The sequence below is a fragment of the Tetrahymena thermophila genome (assembly GCF_000189635.1).
Source record: "Tetrahymena thermophila SB210 genomic scaffold scf_8254783, whole genome shotgun sequence".
Lineage (NCBI taxonomy): Eukaryota > Ciliophora > Oligohymenophorea > Hymenostomatida > Tetrahymenidae > Tetrahymena > Tetrahymena thermophila.
In genome coordinates, this window is record NW_002476539.1 from 73888 (window position 1) to 91547 (window position 17660).

Here is a 17660-nt window from a genome sequence, read left to right on the forward strand (position 1 = left end):
TGAGCTAGTGAGTGAGTTAAAGGCTAGTTATTTTATGATTGAAAGAGTTCTGGAAGTATCAGTTTTTTTTGTAATACTTAATTTCTTCTCTTAGAATTGGGTCTTAAATAGCTCTTAAAAGTAATTTAGAATACCAAAAAGTGTTTTCTTTATTTTCAACTTTACTGTGCTAGAGCCATAAATTTTAAATATTTTCAAGATAGTATTAAAATATTTTTTGGTGCTTCGAGCTTTTTAATAGACTCAGAATTTTTTAATTCCATTGACATTTTTACTTTTTCAATTTCCTCTTTATAACTTTAATTGAGCTCTCCAATCCTTCTTGTTTAGAACTTTTATCTAAATGTATCAATAGCAAATTTTTGTTTTACTAAGAATCTATAAATTTCAAGAAAGATTAGATGATGTTCTTGAATATATTGTTTCTTTCTATTGGTGAATCTTTTAGTTTTTACATGTATTCTAGCCTATCAGAGTCTTCTACTTAGCCTTAATCAATATTTTCCTATAGATTAGATTTTTAGGAATATAATTTTTTAAATATTAAATATTCGCAATCTGATTTCTCAATCATGACTTATGAAATATTTTTAAAAGAGCACTATTTGACCTTGATCTTATCTTCATCATCATTGAGCTTAGCATTTTTAATGTTATTATTTATACTAGAGATCACTTTGAAATATTAAATTTATCTAACATTTGTAACTATAGAACTTTCTTTTTCATTATCCATTTAAATTTGTATGTTAATAACTTTATTTCTTTTGGTTTTGTAAATTAAATCAGTAATTATCAATTACTTGAAGATTTTATTATTTTGTAAAATTTTTAAGAGTATACAGTAAGAATATATGATATGTTAAGTAATTTGAATAAATGGATGAGTTGCACTTGAATGAAATTGTAATAAAGTTTTTTTACTGATTATCATTTGGAAAATATAACAATATTCTTACAACTTAGGGACAGTCAAGTCAGTCTGTGCTTTAAAATTTGGTTTCTAATTAAATTTAAAAATGAGTTCAAATAATATTAATCATTCATTCTTACATATTTTCTGCCTATTATTTACTCTTTTAAAGCATCTTTGGTTTTTTTTAAAAAATTTTATCTTTTTTTTTAAAGTTATTTAATTTTAGATGCTAATATTTGTCTCTCAAATAAAAAATTCATTTTTTTTGAATGATAATCATCTTATTTTAGTATGCTAATGTTTTTAATTTTAAAAGGACTCTCTTTTGACTTTCTATTGTATTAAGATATTAATTATTTTAATATAGGTTTTAGATGGTAAGATTGGACTAACTAAGTTTAAGAATTTTATGGTAATATGTATTTTACATATATAAAGACATATGAATAAATATAATATTATATAAATATTTATATATTTATATAAGCTAAAATATTGAATGATAATTATTTAAAGCTGTCAATCAATAATTGCAGATTAAAAAATTTGTTTACAGTTTACATAACTTCCGTTTATATAATGTACAACAATTCTAAAAATTCAACTAGCTGTTTTTTAGTAAGTTATGTTTTTCAAAAGAATTAACTTACTTCTTTTTAAGTAACCAACTTTATAAATGAAAAAAAAGTAAAAATATAGATAATTTACTTATTAAAATTATTTTTAAAAGCTAACATTATAGTTTAATGAAAACTTAAATAAACATAAATTCATTATAAAATTATATTTTCCATTCTAGCTATTCCCACTTGCAGTATTCCTTGAAAATATGAAAACTTATATTTAAAGACATACTTTAATATTTCGTTTACTAATATAAAAAATATATGCAGATAAATCAAAGTGAGACAGAGATAAGACTGAAATATGTACTAATTTTATTTTTCAAGAAAAAATCAAAAAATTTAACAGTGACAGACAGTTTTTTTAAATTTTTTGCTGGCTAAAAAAAAATGTATGCTTTTAAAAGTAATTAAGTAAGTACAATTAAAATTGTTCAAGGGATAAAACAAAAATGCGTTAAAATTTAAAACAAAAAGGGCCACCACATTTATCTTTAAGTTTTGAGAGAAAATTGGAAAAATATTAAAAAAATAGCAAAATTATTATTTATCTTTTCATTTTAAAAAGCTGTTTTTAGTAAAAATAAGAAAATTTTATTATAATTGACAAACAAGATTTGTTTGCTAATATAAAATAATCTTAAATTAATTTACCAAAAATATTATGATTCAGCCTCTTTAAAACTAGAAAAATATATAATATCTTATAAGTATGGATTTAAAATAGTCCTATTTTTTTTTAAATTATTTAAAAATTTTGATTCTTAATTTAAATCATTGTTTTTTTATTTTTAAAAGAAAAAAATTATTCAAAAATGTAAAAATATTCATCATCAAATTATTATGTAAAAATAATTTTGACATTTTAATTTTTAGAAAGCTAATTTATCATTTTACCTATGTGCGTGCTAAGCCCATACATAATTTAAAAATTATTAATCTAAAACAAATTTTTTGAAAACATTATAAAGAAATGAAAAAATTAAAAAGACAAGAAAAGAAATGTAATAAATTTAATTTCTTTTATAATAATTCTTATATTGCTTTCTAAATTAAATGCTTTTAATCTGTTTAGTTAGTTTATAAAAATTACAATTGTTCGTTTTGAGTAGTTAAAATAAAAATATAATTTTTAAAAATGCATTTTTGTTTTAAAAAAATTTATTTACACACATTATCAAATACACAAAAAACAAACAAATGAAAAAAATTGGAGTTAAAATTTGTTTTTACATTATTATCAAATTAGTAAGAGTTCAAAATTCCTTATTTTTGAAATGCTATTCAGCTTATTAGGTGAAAAAATTATAATCTCGTTTTTACTGATATAAATTTAAATTTGAGATGGCAAATTAATTTGTTGGTTGATTGGGTTAAAAGGAGTTTATTTTTAATTAATTTTTTGAATAATCTTTTTAATTTTTTAATTAATAATTTTCAATTTTTTTTTTTTCATTTTCATTTAAAATAATCTAAATAATATTATTATAAATATTTTGAATCTCTTTTATTGCATTTTAATTTCTAGAATAAATACTCATAAATATTAAATTTTAAAAATTTATGTTATACAAATTAAAATTACTTACTTAAAACTCATTTTTAAGCAAAAAACATCATTTTACATCACATTATCAAAATTATAAATGAAGTTTTTTTATATTTATATCTACAATTTTTTAATTTATAAAAAAGGTATTTATATAGATGAATGTTCTATGATGTAATTTAATATATCTTTACAAAAATTTTTAAATATTTCAATATAAGTAAATATTTTTTTATTTAACTAGTTTATTATTATTATTAGTAAATTTAATTACAAAAGTAAAATTTTCTTTATCTATTTTTCAATTAACTTAGTTTTTAATATTTTAATTTAGTAAAACTAGGATTTCAATTTTTTAAGTTAATTTTTAATTTAAAATTTTATTCATGATCAATTTTGTGCAAAATTTATGAAGAAAAGTGAGTAATATAGCTTAGAGCTTTTATTTTGTAAATGGCATTCAATTTTCATTTAGATCGTATAACACTAATTGATATGGAAGGAAGTTTATTTCATTTTTTAATTGCTTTAAAAATGCATTTACAGACATAATTGTTGATTTTAATTTTTTTATTTTTTATTAGCTTGTCCTATTTAGCAGTTTAAAAATATAATTGCTTAGCTCACCATGCATGTAGCCATTGAAATATCTTTCAACTAAGTTTTAGAAAAGGTATTTATCCTCTAAGTCTTATATTTTAAATGTATTAAAGTAATATTCTGGCAGTATTTCTTCCTCTTATAGCAAAAGAAATTATTGTTCTGAGCACATCGGGTAATCATAGAATGATTTAACTTAGATTTAAATTCCTTTTTTGATAAGGTGCAGCATATTTTTAATGAGCTCATAATGCAATTTGCAAAAGTTACTTGAGCACTTACAAATTTCATAATTCTAAAGCTGATTATAACCTAGAGTAGATATAATTTAGCCCTTACTGACTAAATAAATTTCTATATTGGTTGCAAACTCACACTTGTCTTTAAGACTGTTGTTGGCATCTTGCAAGGAGTCTTTGGAATAAATAAAGAAAATTTTATATTAGTAAATAGAAGTTTTGTATGTGTTAAAATCAAAGATTAATTATATTATGCTAGAGATAAACGCTAAGAATTAATTAATCAAAACTATCTAAAGACCATTAGATATTTAATCATACATATATATATTTTTTACAAAATTTTTAACTCCAAATATAAAAAGCATCAAAAACCTAAGAAAAGTGTAGTGATACAAAATAATCGTGATGTATTTCTTTTGTATAAGCGAACAGTAAAGTATCCTCGCAAATGGAATCATAAACAAGACACAAGTGAATTATTTTAGAAGATCTGTTCTATATTGATCTTTGCTTTTGATGATGTAGAATATAATTATCGAGCTTAACAAAATGACAGAAAGGTTTAAAAAAAGAAAATAATTAGAAATCTGTATAAGAGCAAATGTGGAGAGATAGCTAGTCAATATAATTTAAATATATTTAAATAGGTATTCATAGCCTGTGAACTCTATCTACGTTATCATAACAGAAACTAGTACGAGCTAGCCTAGTAAAATAAGATAAGCCAAGTAAGCATCGAGAGGAATAACTTCAATGAAAATCATATTTCTACCAAACAGCATAAATGAGTCTAAAATAATCTAAGGAAAAAGAGCTGATATAATATATCTAATGTATGTTCTTTCTAAATTATAATTTTACTCTTTTTGGTAAAACAAGAATCCAATTTAAAACATATCTGCTAAAATCATTTTCAACTATTCTTTCTTATGCATCAATCCCTACATGCTCACTCCAACGAATTTATCCAAAATGAAATGAATCCAGAATAACAAAAAGTAAAGGTGATGGTTTGCGATATAAAATTTAGCAACTAGATATATCCTAACTATATTTGAAATGTAATACAACTTTAAAATCTTAACTAATTCATTTCTATCAGTTTCTAAGATATCCATTTTATAAACAATAAATTTATTTGCTTTTTCTTATAATACTAAAATACAATGACTCAAAATTTTTTTTAATAAATAGATAGAAACTTAAATATCTCTATTGCACCCCTAATAAATAAATAAATCAATCTTTCTGTTGTTTACTAGCTATTCACATATCAAAAATATGACGACACAAAATCTCAAACAATTCTTTATTTCTGATTACTTCTATTTTAAATTTAGCTTATTATCACGAGATAGATCTCACATTATTAAGCTTAAATAAATTTCGAATATTTGCAAAAAAATCTTTCAAACTTATGTTTGGTTATAAGAATTACTATGGAACTATTTGTTTGTTTAGCCAACGATCTACAGCTTCCTTTAATTTAATGCACTGTTTAAATTTACATAAAAATTTGTATCTAATTTACATAAAATTAATCAAATGTAAAATTCAAGAAGTAAATTAATATAATATTTGTATTTGTATCAAGTGTAATCTGCAAAACCTTATTTTCATCAAACTAAAAAAATATACTTATAATTTCATTCTTATTCATTGATTTATCAAGCTATTAAGCTATATTATGATATTTAATTTTAATAAAGTTTTATTCTAAGCATCAATTAAAATTAAAAAAAGTAAAATATTTTAATTAAATAACATCACATATTATGATTAAGTTTGGAGAATTAATATATTTATAATAACAAATAATCATTTCTTACTCAATAGTTTTTATTTTTTTACTTTTCTAATAAAATTAATTCTATATTGATTTCTATAAATAAATAATGCATAATCTTAGACTTAAATTTAAAACTCTTGCTGGCTGAATATTTCCAAATTTTTATGTAAGAATAGTTTTCTTACTAAAATGTATTGAAACAAACTAACAAATTTTATCGAATCATTAACTATATTTTATCACTAAATATTTTAAAGAAATTATGCAAATTAAAATTTATAAAAAATATTTTTCAAAAATGATTGAAATTTCTATTCTTTTTTAGATAAATAATATTATTTTATTTTAAATCAAAATTATATTAGTAATCTCTGTAAAAAAAAATCTCATAGTTTTAAAAATGTTTCAAATATTTTAATTAGTGTTAAATCTAATTTTATTGTAATAAATTATTTTAAAATAAAGCATAAATGCCAAAATTTGCATCATATTTGAAAGAAATTTATCAAAAAGGCAATCTATAACATATTTAGCTTATCTGATTACTAAAAATGAGTAATATTCTATTTTTTAAAGGCTTATTTTAGATATTAATTTAAAAAATTTTGAAAACTAAATAATATTTTTGATTTACCCTTTTCTTAAATATTCTTTAAAAAAAAGAAGTATTAAGTTTATTTTACACACCATTGGTCATATAAAGTTCTCAATTTCATTTTCGAATAAATAATAAAATAAAAAAGATATTCAAAGAAAATTTTTTGATTAGCATTTAATGAGTATTAAATTATATAATATGATTTATTCTTATAAAACCCCTATAAAACAAATATTTAATATTTTATTTTTGTAAAATTATGAATATTTAAAATTTTTAGATGATTTTTAAATTTTTCCAATAAAATATTTAATTTAAACATTTAAAACTATAAATATTTTTAAAACAAAGAAAATAAATCAATAATTCTAAAAAAATAAATTTATTTTGTAAACATTTAATTAGATTAAAAATAAATTGTTGATTTTATGTTTTTTATTTTAGAAATAGCCGTTTTTATAAGGTGGATTTAATAAATTATAACAAAAAGGAAAAATATAAAAATTAGATAATTTAATTAGTGATAAAGTATATCAATAATAAATTAAAAGCAATGGATTTCAAAGCAAGCTTGGCATTTTCGATATCATCTACAATATCAAGCGCTTTATAGTTTTATTTAGCCATTTCATTATTTGTAATTGATAAGTAATCTATGCTATGGTCAACTTTAGGATTAATTCTTTTAGTTTCGATTTCACAGTACGTCTTTTTCAATTAAGATTTTTATCATAGCAAAAGAAATATTTTTTGGGTATTTTGTTTCTTTTAAATAGAAGTAGTGTTTGTAATTATTTACAAACAAATCCCTATGAGTACTTAATATTATCTCAAATATAGGGCTTTCTCTGAATATCTTTATGGCATTTAAAATTTCATTTATTTATTTGGTTTGAGAAGCTATGAGATTGAAAATGATACTAATGATATTGCAATCAATGCTTATGTTTTGGTGCTTATGAGATTCTATGAGTTTGCAATCTATGCCATAATTTATTTTAGGTTCGCTTATTTGCAGAACTTTAATCTCAAGGACTGTATTAAGGCTTTTGTGATATATTTAGCTTTCTATCTAACTCTAGGATCGCTCTTAACAATAAAGATAAGTGAATAGAAATTTAATTTAGGGTTAATGTGCTTAATTTTTATATTGGTTACTCACCTTATATCTTTTTTTTTGAATATCAAGTAAATTAGAGATCAAAATTATTAGCATTCCATCAAACTTCTATATTCTATAGCTTGCAACTCTCATCCTTACTAACTTTTTTCATACGGTTAAAAAAAGACAAGTATACTTTGTGGATTCATAAATTAGTCATTTCTTTTTACATTGCTTATATATTAAATAATCAAGTACACTCTTGATAGATTAAACAATTTCTAATAGCTTAACGAACACTAAAAAGTACTAGTTGTGAATGAAGTAATAGCTTTTTTTTTAAACTGTTTTTACATTTTATCGTTTCTTTACTCTTTCTATCACATGGCAATCAAATATAAGAGTTCTTATGTAAGCACTGATGACGATTTACGTAGTATTTCTAATGATCTTTGTTAAAAGTCATTATTTATTTCTGAAGTAGATATTTTATTTAAAACAAATTACTAAGCCACCTCTTAACCAATAAGAAAAGACATAGAATGAAGTTTACTCATTCCAAATTAATGCAATGACTCAGGCTGTGAATTATTATATAAATTCTTAAAATCTGTTTCTTTTTAAATGAAAAATAGAGTTTATGTTAATTTATCTTTACATACATTTAGCATTTGTAATTACCACACCTAAAAGCTTCTTTCAAAATAAGAATTTGTTTATTTACTTTAAGTTGAGTAAATATATTAAAATTAAAGCTTTAGAAATTCCTCTGCTCCCATTGAAATTCTAAAAGAAAGACTAACAAACGGTTTAATTAATACATAACTTACAGAAATTCTCTTAACCAAACTTAATGATCCTTAGCAATCTATACTGAGAAAAATGTATTCACAAACTTATCAAGTATTAGCTTTCTTAAAAAACCAAAAATTTATTGTTACTATTTTACCTGATCTAGCTCTATTTGACCTTTACAGTATAGATTCATGAAATAGAGCTGATAATAAAAAAAATAGAAAAAATAAATAATTTACTTTTGATTTTATGTAATTTAAACAAAAAGTTAATTTAGCAAATTAAATTAAATTCAAGTTAAATAAAAATGTGAATTAAAATATAAAAGCAATATTTCAATATAATAAATTAACTAAATTCTATTTTATTAAAATAAGTATAATTTGTTATGATGTAATAAAATATTTATTTTGTATGATGCAATAAAATATTTTTAATTGATCTAATATTAAAAATAAAATAGGTCAAAATACCTTTAAATTTATTTAAGATTTAGATTAACTAAATTTCTTCTATAATTATTAATATATAGTATTATCATTCTATTTGAATTTAACATATTTTACTATTATGACATAAAAAAAGTCGCTAGAATTAATGAATCAATAAAAAAAATAAATAATTCTATGCTTAAAGATACTTATTTTATGTTGTAATTTGTAGGTAAAAGATTAGCTTAAAATGAAAACATTAAATTGATTGAATTGTTTAAATACTTATCTTTTTTTAATTAATTAATTTGGCTTTATATCATAAAGCTAGTATAAAAATTTAAATTCTTGCTTGAAGATACTTATTTCAATCAATGGTTCGTTATTAATATTAGTCTATTGTTTATATTTGATTTATAAAGTAACAAACTAATTAATTATCTTGTTATTATTTATTAAAAATTACAAAAATATTATTATAAATTAAAGCGAAATTATAATTAATGAAGGAACTCATCAAACTAGAGTCAATTTAAACTTTTGTTGCTATTGCTGGTCCTATAATTGTCGATATCTTAAATATTGCTGTTTCAATTAAACTTTTATAAGGTGATTTTTTACTCTATCCAATTATTTTTTGCTGCTTTTTCTGTTTAGAAAAGCTAGTCATCTTTTTAATTGCTTTAAATAAAAGATAATTCAATGCGTTTATGTTCGCAGTTTCAGATGAAAAAGTGAATGATTATTTAGTCTTTAACATATCAATGAAATTTATACTTTTTATTATTTAAATGATTGCTTTCTATGGAATTTAGGTATTGAATAATATTATTAGCTTACAAATCATAAATCTATGCTTTTCCTCCTACTTTACTTTAGGATTTTTATTAAGTATTATTTACTACTTTGAAATTAATAATTCTATCTAAAAGAGTCTTAAAGATTTTGTTAAATATTTTATTAGCTATCTAACATATTTAATCACAATAAGCTGCATGCTAACATTGGAAGATAACAATTAAATTAATCTAGGATTCTACACTTTAGCAATTCTTTTAACATAACAAATGTTTATTTATTATTACTCATCTAAATTCGATCCATCAAATATCTTAATTGAAAATATAGCTAATATTATCTTCAACACTACAGAATCGATTAAGGATATTAAACCTATGAGTAAATACTTAGTGATTATTAATTTTTATGGAAAATTACTAAATTTTGTGATATTTTTAACTTTTGTTGATAGCATATACTCTGTGAATCATCACCATCTATAAAATATTACAAATATATCTACAATTTTATTAAACGCAATATTCTTAGTTATTTATATACCAATGCTGTATAATGAGCTATTTTAACATAAAGTTTATTTTTTATCTTCTATCTAAAGTATCGATACATATGCTCAAGATATTAAACATAATTAAAGTATAAAAAGTAATTAAGTGATGATATATTTTACAAGTTAATTTAATCAAGGATTTGCTAACTAGACATAAAATTAACAAAATAATCAGTGCAATAATAAATTATGTATGTGGTACTACAAACTAATAGAAGATGCTTCAAATAATATTTATACCCTTCCTTATATGTAAATAAATATGCATTACTGCTAGTATCATTTTAAATAAGTTATAGAAAATGATATATAAATTGAACATCATTTTTTCAATTATTGTCTTGAAAGAATAGATAACAAAGAACTATCAAACTCATTAGCATAAAGAATATAATAAGGTCATTATAATATTTTTATTTATTTTTAAAAATTAAATGAAAAGCAAACTATTATCTTCAAAAAAATAATTCAATCAATTTTTCAAATTAACGGATTCCTCAAGCATTAACAATTTTTTTTACCTATCTATCCTTAGCTAGTTTTATATGATTTATATTCTGATTGAAAATATTGCATAAAATACAATTATAATTTTTTTAACCTCTTTTGATAATTATTTAGTTCTTATTAATTGAATAAAAAGTTTTGTTCAAAAACAATTTTTCACTTATCTTAAAATAATTTAATAGAATAAGATATGTAACAAAGTCTTGTCTTTAAAATACATATTAAATTTTTTATGTCAGTTATTATATAGCTTTTGCCAGATATATCTGACATACCAAATAAAAGAGAAATAAAAAATAAAATCTGAAAAAGTATAAATTATTTTTTTTTATTTTTTAGTTTCCACAAAGATAGAAAGAATAAAAATCTAAAATGAAAACAATTGATTAATTTTTATTACATTTTATAATAAAATATAGATGAGAAATCAACTATTTTTTGTATATATAATAGGGAGGGACCATATATTATGTTTTAAAGAATGTTATTAGGTTTGAACCGAATTTAATATAAGTTTTTTAAAATCAGCAATCATTATGAAATTATAAAAAAGGTAGACGATTATTTACAACATATATACATTATTGTATATCAATCATAAAAATAGCTTATACAACAATTTTTATATTAAAAAGAGTTACCCAAATTAGTATAACTAAGCTCTAGAAGAATTGTTATGAGCAAAAGATAAATTATTTTTGAAGTATCAATAAATTTAAAAAAATTAAACTATTCTATCAAAATAGCTTAGAAGATTGATATCTTACTACAAGCTTAGCTACAATACTAACAATATTATGATTAGTATTAGAATTTAATTAATTTAAATTTTATGGATTTAAATTTAAACTAAAATATTAGTAAAATATACTAATCTTTAAATAAATTAAATTTATTGTAAATTTAATTATGGGTTAAGTTAATACTAAAATCTAGGTAATAATTTTTAAATCATTTTATTAATATATTTAATTATACAAATAGCACAATCAGATTATATAGACCAATTTATTCTTCTAATAATATAATTTCATCATTATCATCAAATAGTTAAGTTTTTTATGATCTCATAATAGTCTGAATAATCCAACACATATATTTGATATTTTTTATATTTTATTTTAAATAAAAGAATATTAGATTTGGGAGGGATGAATAGAAAATATAAACCTAAATCCTAAATAAAAATATGTAAATTTAAGATTATAGTTTTGTGTTTTTATTACAATCTTTTTTATTAAATCTATTGTTATATTTCAATTTATAATTAGAATTAATTTATTTAATATTTTTAAATTTCCAACAAAAATTGATCTTTGTGAAAAAAAGAATTTTTATCATTTTAAATTAGTAATGCTTTTTTAAAAGAAAAGATAAAAAATGAGATTTTCAAAATGCAAATAAATGATCATTCATAAATATGGATTAATTTTTAAAGTTAGAATTATCTGTTAATTATAAATTTTCAAAATAATAAATACAAAATATTTATAATAGATGCTGAGTTTGTAGTATATATATGAGTATTTATAGTAAATATTTTTTTGATGAAATAGCCTTTAACTTTTCATTTAAATAATATTATACAAAAGGTTATCTTATTTTCCTATTATAATAATTTTGAAGCATTTTAAATTTTCTCATAAAATGAAATTTTTTATGTGGAGATGGTTTACTTTTTAACAATTAAGTATTTCAGCTTTTAAATTTAACAATAAATTTGATTTTTAAACATTTCAGTTCAATTTTTTAAAGGATTTATTATTTTTTTAAATCATTCAGTCTTATAAAAGCCGACTAAATATTATTTAAAATGAATAAATTTGAAAAGTTATTATTTTCCAAAACATTAATTTACTTTTTTAACTAAATAATTTTGATAAATTCACTTTTTTTGGTCTATTACTTTTTAAATTTAGCAACTTTATTTTCATTTGAAAATTTTTAATTAAGCATATATATATTTTCCACTTAATCCAAAATATGATTGGCGAAAAATAAGAATCAATTTTTAAAAGAGAAGATTTAATTGACATAACAAAAATCAAAATTTAAAAGCTATTTTTAAAAAAAATTGAAATATTATTTATTCTTTCATGTTAATATATCTTTATTTAATAGTTAAATGACTCAAATTTAATGAAAAGATTATATTTTTTTTAATTATTTATGCCAACGAAAATTCAAAGCATATTGCTACTGATAATTATAAACTAATGAAGGAAGATGTTATAAAAATCTATTTTACTTTAACTTCCAACTCAGATTTTGAAATTAAGTTTGATTATTAAGATCAGTGGAGAATTTTGATAATTAATATATTTTTTTACAGATTCTTTGAAAGTTTTACATATAGGCATATTCTTAAAGAATGAATTAATGAATGTTTATCTTAAACTAATATGTAGATCAGAATTTTAAGGGAAATTATATTTACATAAATTTAATAATATTATATGAATGAAAATTAACTTTGAAAAAATCTATTTTAAAAATTATTCAAGTAAATGTGTGTATATCTCATACTAAGATTCTCAGTAGAACAAATTTTTCTTAAATGAACTATTATTTCTTTGACTTAGTTATTTAGTCATATAATTAAAATTTTACAAGAAAAAAGCATGCAATTTTTTTAATATAAATAAAAACTTTTTAGTACTATATTTAGTATGCCTATTTACTTCTGATTTATAAAATTTACCTCAAGAATTTATTATTCAGCTATAATAAATTTTGAATAATTATTAATTAATTAAGAAAAAATATAAATATATTGAATTAATTGTCTATATCTTTTTAAATGGAAAAAAAAATAATTAAGTTTTACACTAACTTGTTTTTAATAATTTTGTATTTATTTAAATTTGCAGAAACTATTTTAGGGATTTTATTTTTTTACATAAATGTAAGCCTGGATATAGAATTTAATTTAACATTTTAATTATCTTAGGATTGTTTTGATATTTTATTCATTTTAATACATTCTTTTTAAGTTATTACCATTAAATGAATGTCATTAATTTTTATATATACATGAGATAATTATTATTAAACTTTTCAAGATTAGACACAAATTGTAAATGAGTAATTTACCTTAAAATTGCTGACGGAGATATAATTCCAGTAAATTAAACTAATACTTTTGATGTTTTTACTGCTAATTTTTAAAATTTAAAAGTATTTTTATGGTTTTTTTTGAGTTTCAAGCTGAATTTCCTAAAAAAATTAAAAAGGTAGTCATATTTTTTTATGATTTGTAAAATTAATTCTAAATGCCTATTGATTTTGTAAGGATGTTTCTTATATTAATAATATTGATCATAAAGTTTAAATTTTTTCTTAGCTAAAATCTATTTGCTATTACAATTTAATAAAATAATAGACAGATAAAAATACCATAAATATTAAGGAAAACATAAAGCAAAATCCTTTACAATTAAATTTGGAATTAAATATCCCATATTTTAAAAGGAGATTTAACTTTGCATTTGCTAAAATAAATTTTTATAATAAGTGGTAAAGTTGTAAGTGTGGCATAAATGATATTCTTTTTTTAAAATAGATAAATAGAAAGGTAAATCAAAATCAAATGTATCAACCAAAGACCCAATAAAGTTATCTATCTATCTATTTGCTAATTGTATGGCACAGGCATATAGCTAATTAAAATAAGCTTAGGCTTTCTTTCAGATTTTTTTCTCTATTTATAATGTATAATGAGTCTTAATTTAGAAATAGTTAACGAATTGATAAATAAATTTGTTATATAACTTTGCTTATAAATAATTAGAAAAAAGAAAAATAAAGGCAAAAACAAAATTTGCTTCTAATCTTAATAATATTAACTAAAACTCCAAAATCTTTAATATATTCATTTATTCATTAATATATTCTTTTAAAATGGGTAATTGTTAAATAGATTTTTAAGGAGAAAAATCCTCTAGATTGACCATCTCTTCCACAAACGAAATTCAATTATTTAAATCTGAAGCTGATATCCAGTAGAAAAATTTGGAACTTAGAAAGGCTATTAAAAGTCTTGAGGCAAAAGGGTACGGAATAACTTAGATTTTAAAATTTGAAGACTTTGAAGTAATTGCTACTGTATAGGAAAAGTCAACCGAAGATATGAAAAAATTTACTGTTAAAATATTTTTCAACAGGCTAAGAAACGAGTGTCTCTTTGATATTTTTGACCACAGCCCTGAAGCCACAATTTAAAATGAGCAAGATAAAAGATAATTAAAATTGGAGGCGTAAAATCTCCAAAAGTGTATTCATGATAATATTGTTTAAATTCACAGTTACTACATTTAAGATGGTATTTCTTATATTTTTATGGAGGAGTGCAAATATAGCTTAGCTTAATGTATAGAATATAGACACCATCTGAGTGAAATCTAAATAATAGAAATAATTTCAGAGCTAGTAAGTGGAATGAGCTATTTACATTAACATAATCTCCTAGTAGGAGATTTTAACTTTTAAAATATTCTTTATGACAGTCAAAATAAATTGAAAATCACTTCTTTAATTTTTAACAAAGCATCGCTTATTAACGGAAAGTTCTGTCTCTATAAAAAATCTTTTTATTAACAACTCAACCCTATTTTTTTACCTCCTCATATCAAAAAGATTGTCGTCTAATTCCATGAAGATCATGATGAATCATTATTCGATGATCACTCGATTATTTATGACTAATCCTGTGATATTTGGGGTCTTGGTATCTTAATTTACATTTTGATGGGTTAGCATATTGATTTTGTAAAATAATATGGAATTAGAAGAGATACCAGCACTTACAAAGAAATTCCTTCTATGAGCTAAGAATTAAATAAGCTAGCTAAATAAATGCTAGATTGTGAAAATTCAATCAACCTTACAATATTTGATATTAAGACTATGCTAAATAATTCCGTAATTTAAGATGCTTAAAAAAGAATAAAAACTTTGAATGATGAAGAATAAGATGAAAACTAAGAAACAGGAGTCTCTTATAAAGGATTAAGTAGGACAAATACATATGAAGCTGATCGTAGATCCTAATTTAATTAAAAGCCCGCTGACAAGCTTTTGTTTTAAACTGATAGCTTGAAGTCTAATTAATGTTCCCAATCTATTAAAAGTCCAGATCACTTTGATAATTTAGACAATGACAATCTTGATAAGGCTTCTTGCATAAAAATTGGTAATACGTATCAAAGAGAATAACAATTTGATACAGCAGAGCAATACTATCGTAAGGCTCTTGAATTCGACCCATATTATGTGCCTGCTATGATAAATTTAGCTAATTTGTATCTTTAAAATGAAGCAAAATCTTAACAAGCAGAGGAAATTTTAAACAATGCTGCTAAGATAGATTCCAAAAATACAGATGTTTATTTGATGTTAGGAAAATACTATTCTTAAAAGAAGATGTGGAAACAAGCTTACGATAGTTTCAGTTAAGTTTATTCTTCAGACCCTAATAATTATAATAATATTTTGACTATGGGAGCTATCTTAGAAGAAAATAAGAATTATAAATAAGCTCTTTAAATTTATTAAATAGCAACATAAACTAGTCCATGCAAGGCCACTGCGTATATAAGATGTGCTGAACTCTAATTAATTTACTCTGAGAAGGAATCTGAAGGAAAAGAAAGCCTTAAAAAAGCCCTTTAAATCGATAGCGCTAATAAAATTGTTAAGCTCTATCTTGGTATCCTTTCTAGAGACATCACTCTAAAAGAAGATATAAAGAGATATTTAGAACCTAAAAAGAATTCGATTGAAAATTGCAAATATTATCTAAATGCAGGAATTATATTCGCTAAATACTAGCGCAATTACATAGCAGCTTAGCACTGCTTCGAAGTATGTATTGAGCTTGCAGAATTATCAACACCTCTTTACAATAGAGCTGTTTGGTACCTCGCTGATTGTCTCTAGAATATTAGCATATAAAAATAAAAAATCAGAGAAGTTAAATAAAATGCATTAAAAGATGAATAAGATGATTGAATTATTGCAGTTTATTTATTTATTAACAAACTAATTAGCTCAAAATTTAATTTCACAAAAAAATTAGCTTCTAATATTACTCTTAGAGATAATTTTTAATTAAAAATTAACTAAAAAAACAAACAAAAAACAAAAACTATCTTCGCAAGAAAAATTTTTTCAATTCTGATTGTAGCTTTAACCTTTAATTGTAATTAAAATTTTCTAAAATATAAAATAGATATAAAAATATACATATAATCATACACATTTACAAACAAAAAAACAAACAAGCAAGTAATATCTTCTAATTAAAATAGCTCTCAAATATATAAAAACTACTTAATAATTAAACATTATATATATTAACTCAAAAGTATTTTTGATAATTTTCCCAGCATTATTTATATTAAGTAAACTGTATTAAATACTATTATAGTTATTTATCTTTAAAATAAGCTATCAATCAAACACAATTTAAGTATGTTTCACACAATTTATTTATTAAATTTAAATTATTTTCTGTTTATAAATTTCCGCAAAAGCTTAAAAAGTAATCAAAATAATATTAATTCTGTTTAAAATTCAAGTAAATTATTTATTGAGTTCATTCGTCATTTATTCGTTTGATAATTTATTTATGATTTTAATTCTGTCATTCCTTCCTTCCAAAAGAATAAGGCTTTAAAAAATACTCTTTATAAAATAAATAAAAATTATAAAACATAAAACTTATTATTTATAAATTAATCCTCTTTACTAATAAAGAAAATTTCTAATAGATTGAATAGGAATTAAAATTGTTTTTTTTCTTAGGTATTTTAATATAAAAATTCATGCTAGAATTAATTATAAATAAACTAAAAAAAATACATAGTTTATCTTTATAGTTAAAAAATTTATTATGAAAATAATTACTGATTATTATTTTAAAATCTTATAAAATCAATTTTAAAGATTAAATTAAGCAATATTACCTTAACTATTTACTAAATACTCATAGTTTTTATCCTACATATTTAAAATTACTAAAATCAAATTAATTTTTTTTCTTTTTAATATTTATTTTGTATGGTAATACTGTATTGCCTTTAAATATACAATTATCCTTTTTTTTGAGTTAAAGGTTATAAGCAATTGTGGAAGTAATGATGATTAAGAATAAAATC

The 17660-nt window shown here is 20.8% G+C and overlaps 5 protein-coding genes across 5 annotated transcripts; 3 read left to right on the plus strand and 2 right to left on the minus strand. All coding sequences in view use genetic code 6, as the record gives it.

Moving 5' to 3' along the window:
* Window positions 1-58: 58 nt before the first annotated feature.
* Window positions 59-736, minus strand: TTHERM_00845850 (hypothetical protein; the record flags this gene model as incomplete). Its single annotated transcript, XM_001009275.1, has 1 exon — window positions 59-736. The coding sequence occupies one exon, from the start codon at window positions 734-736 to the stop codon at window positions 59-61; it is 678 nt and encodes a 225-aa protein (XP_001009275.1).
* A 3710-nt stretch (window positions 737-4446) lies between these two features.
* Window positions 4447-4911, plus strand: TTHERM_00845870 (hypothetical protein; the record flags this gene model as incomplete). Its single annotated transcript, XM_001009277.2, has 1 exon — window positions 4447-4911. The coding sequence occupies one exon, from the start codon at window positions 4447-4449 to the stop codon at window positions 4909-4911; it is 465 nt and encodes a 154-aa protein (XP_001009277.2).
* A 2103-nt stretch (window positions 4912-7014) lies between these two features.
* Window positions 7015-7572, minus strand: TTHERM_00845880 (hypothetical protein; the record flags this gene model as incomplete). The annotated part of the gene is made up of 1 exon (XM_001009278.2): window positions 7015-7572. The coding sequence occupies one exon, from the start codon at window positions 7570-7572 to the stop codon at window positions 7015-7017; it is 558 nt and encodes a 185-aa protein (XP_001009278.2).
* A 471-nt stretch (window positions 7573-8043) lies between these two features.
* Window positions 8044-8409, plus strand: TTHERM_00845890 (hypothetical protein; the record flags this gene model as incomplete). The annotated part of the gene is made up of 1 exon (XM_001009279.1): window positions 8044-8409. One exon carries the CDS (start codon window positions 8044-8046, stop codon window positions 8407-8409), a length of 366 nt encoding a protein of 121 aa, XP_001009279.1.
* A 5994-nt stretch (window positions 8410-14403) lies between these two features.
* Window positions 14404-16512, plus strand: TTHERM_00845900 (tetratricopeptide repeat protein; the record flags this gene model as incomplete). Its single annotated transcript, XM_001009280.3, has 1 exon — window positions 14404-16512. The coding sequence occupies one exon, from the start codon at window positions 14404-14406 to the stop codon at window positions 16510-16512; it is 2109 nt and encodes a 702-aa protein (XP_001009280.1).
* Window positions 16513-17660: the final 1148 nt, after the last annotated feature.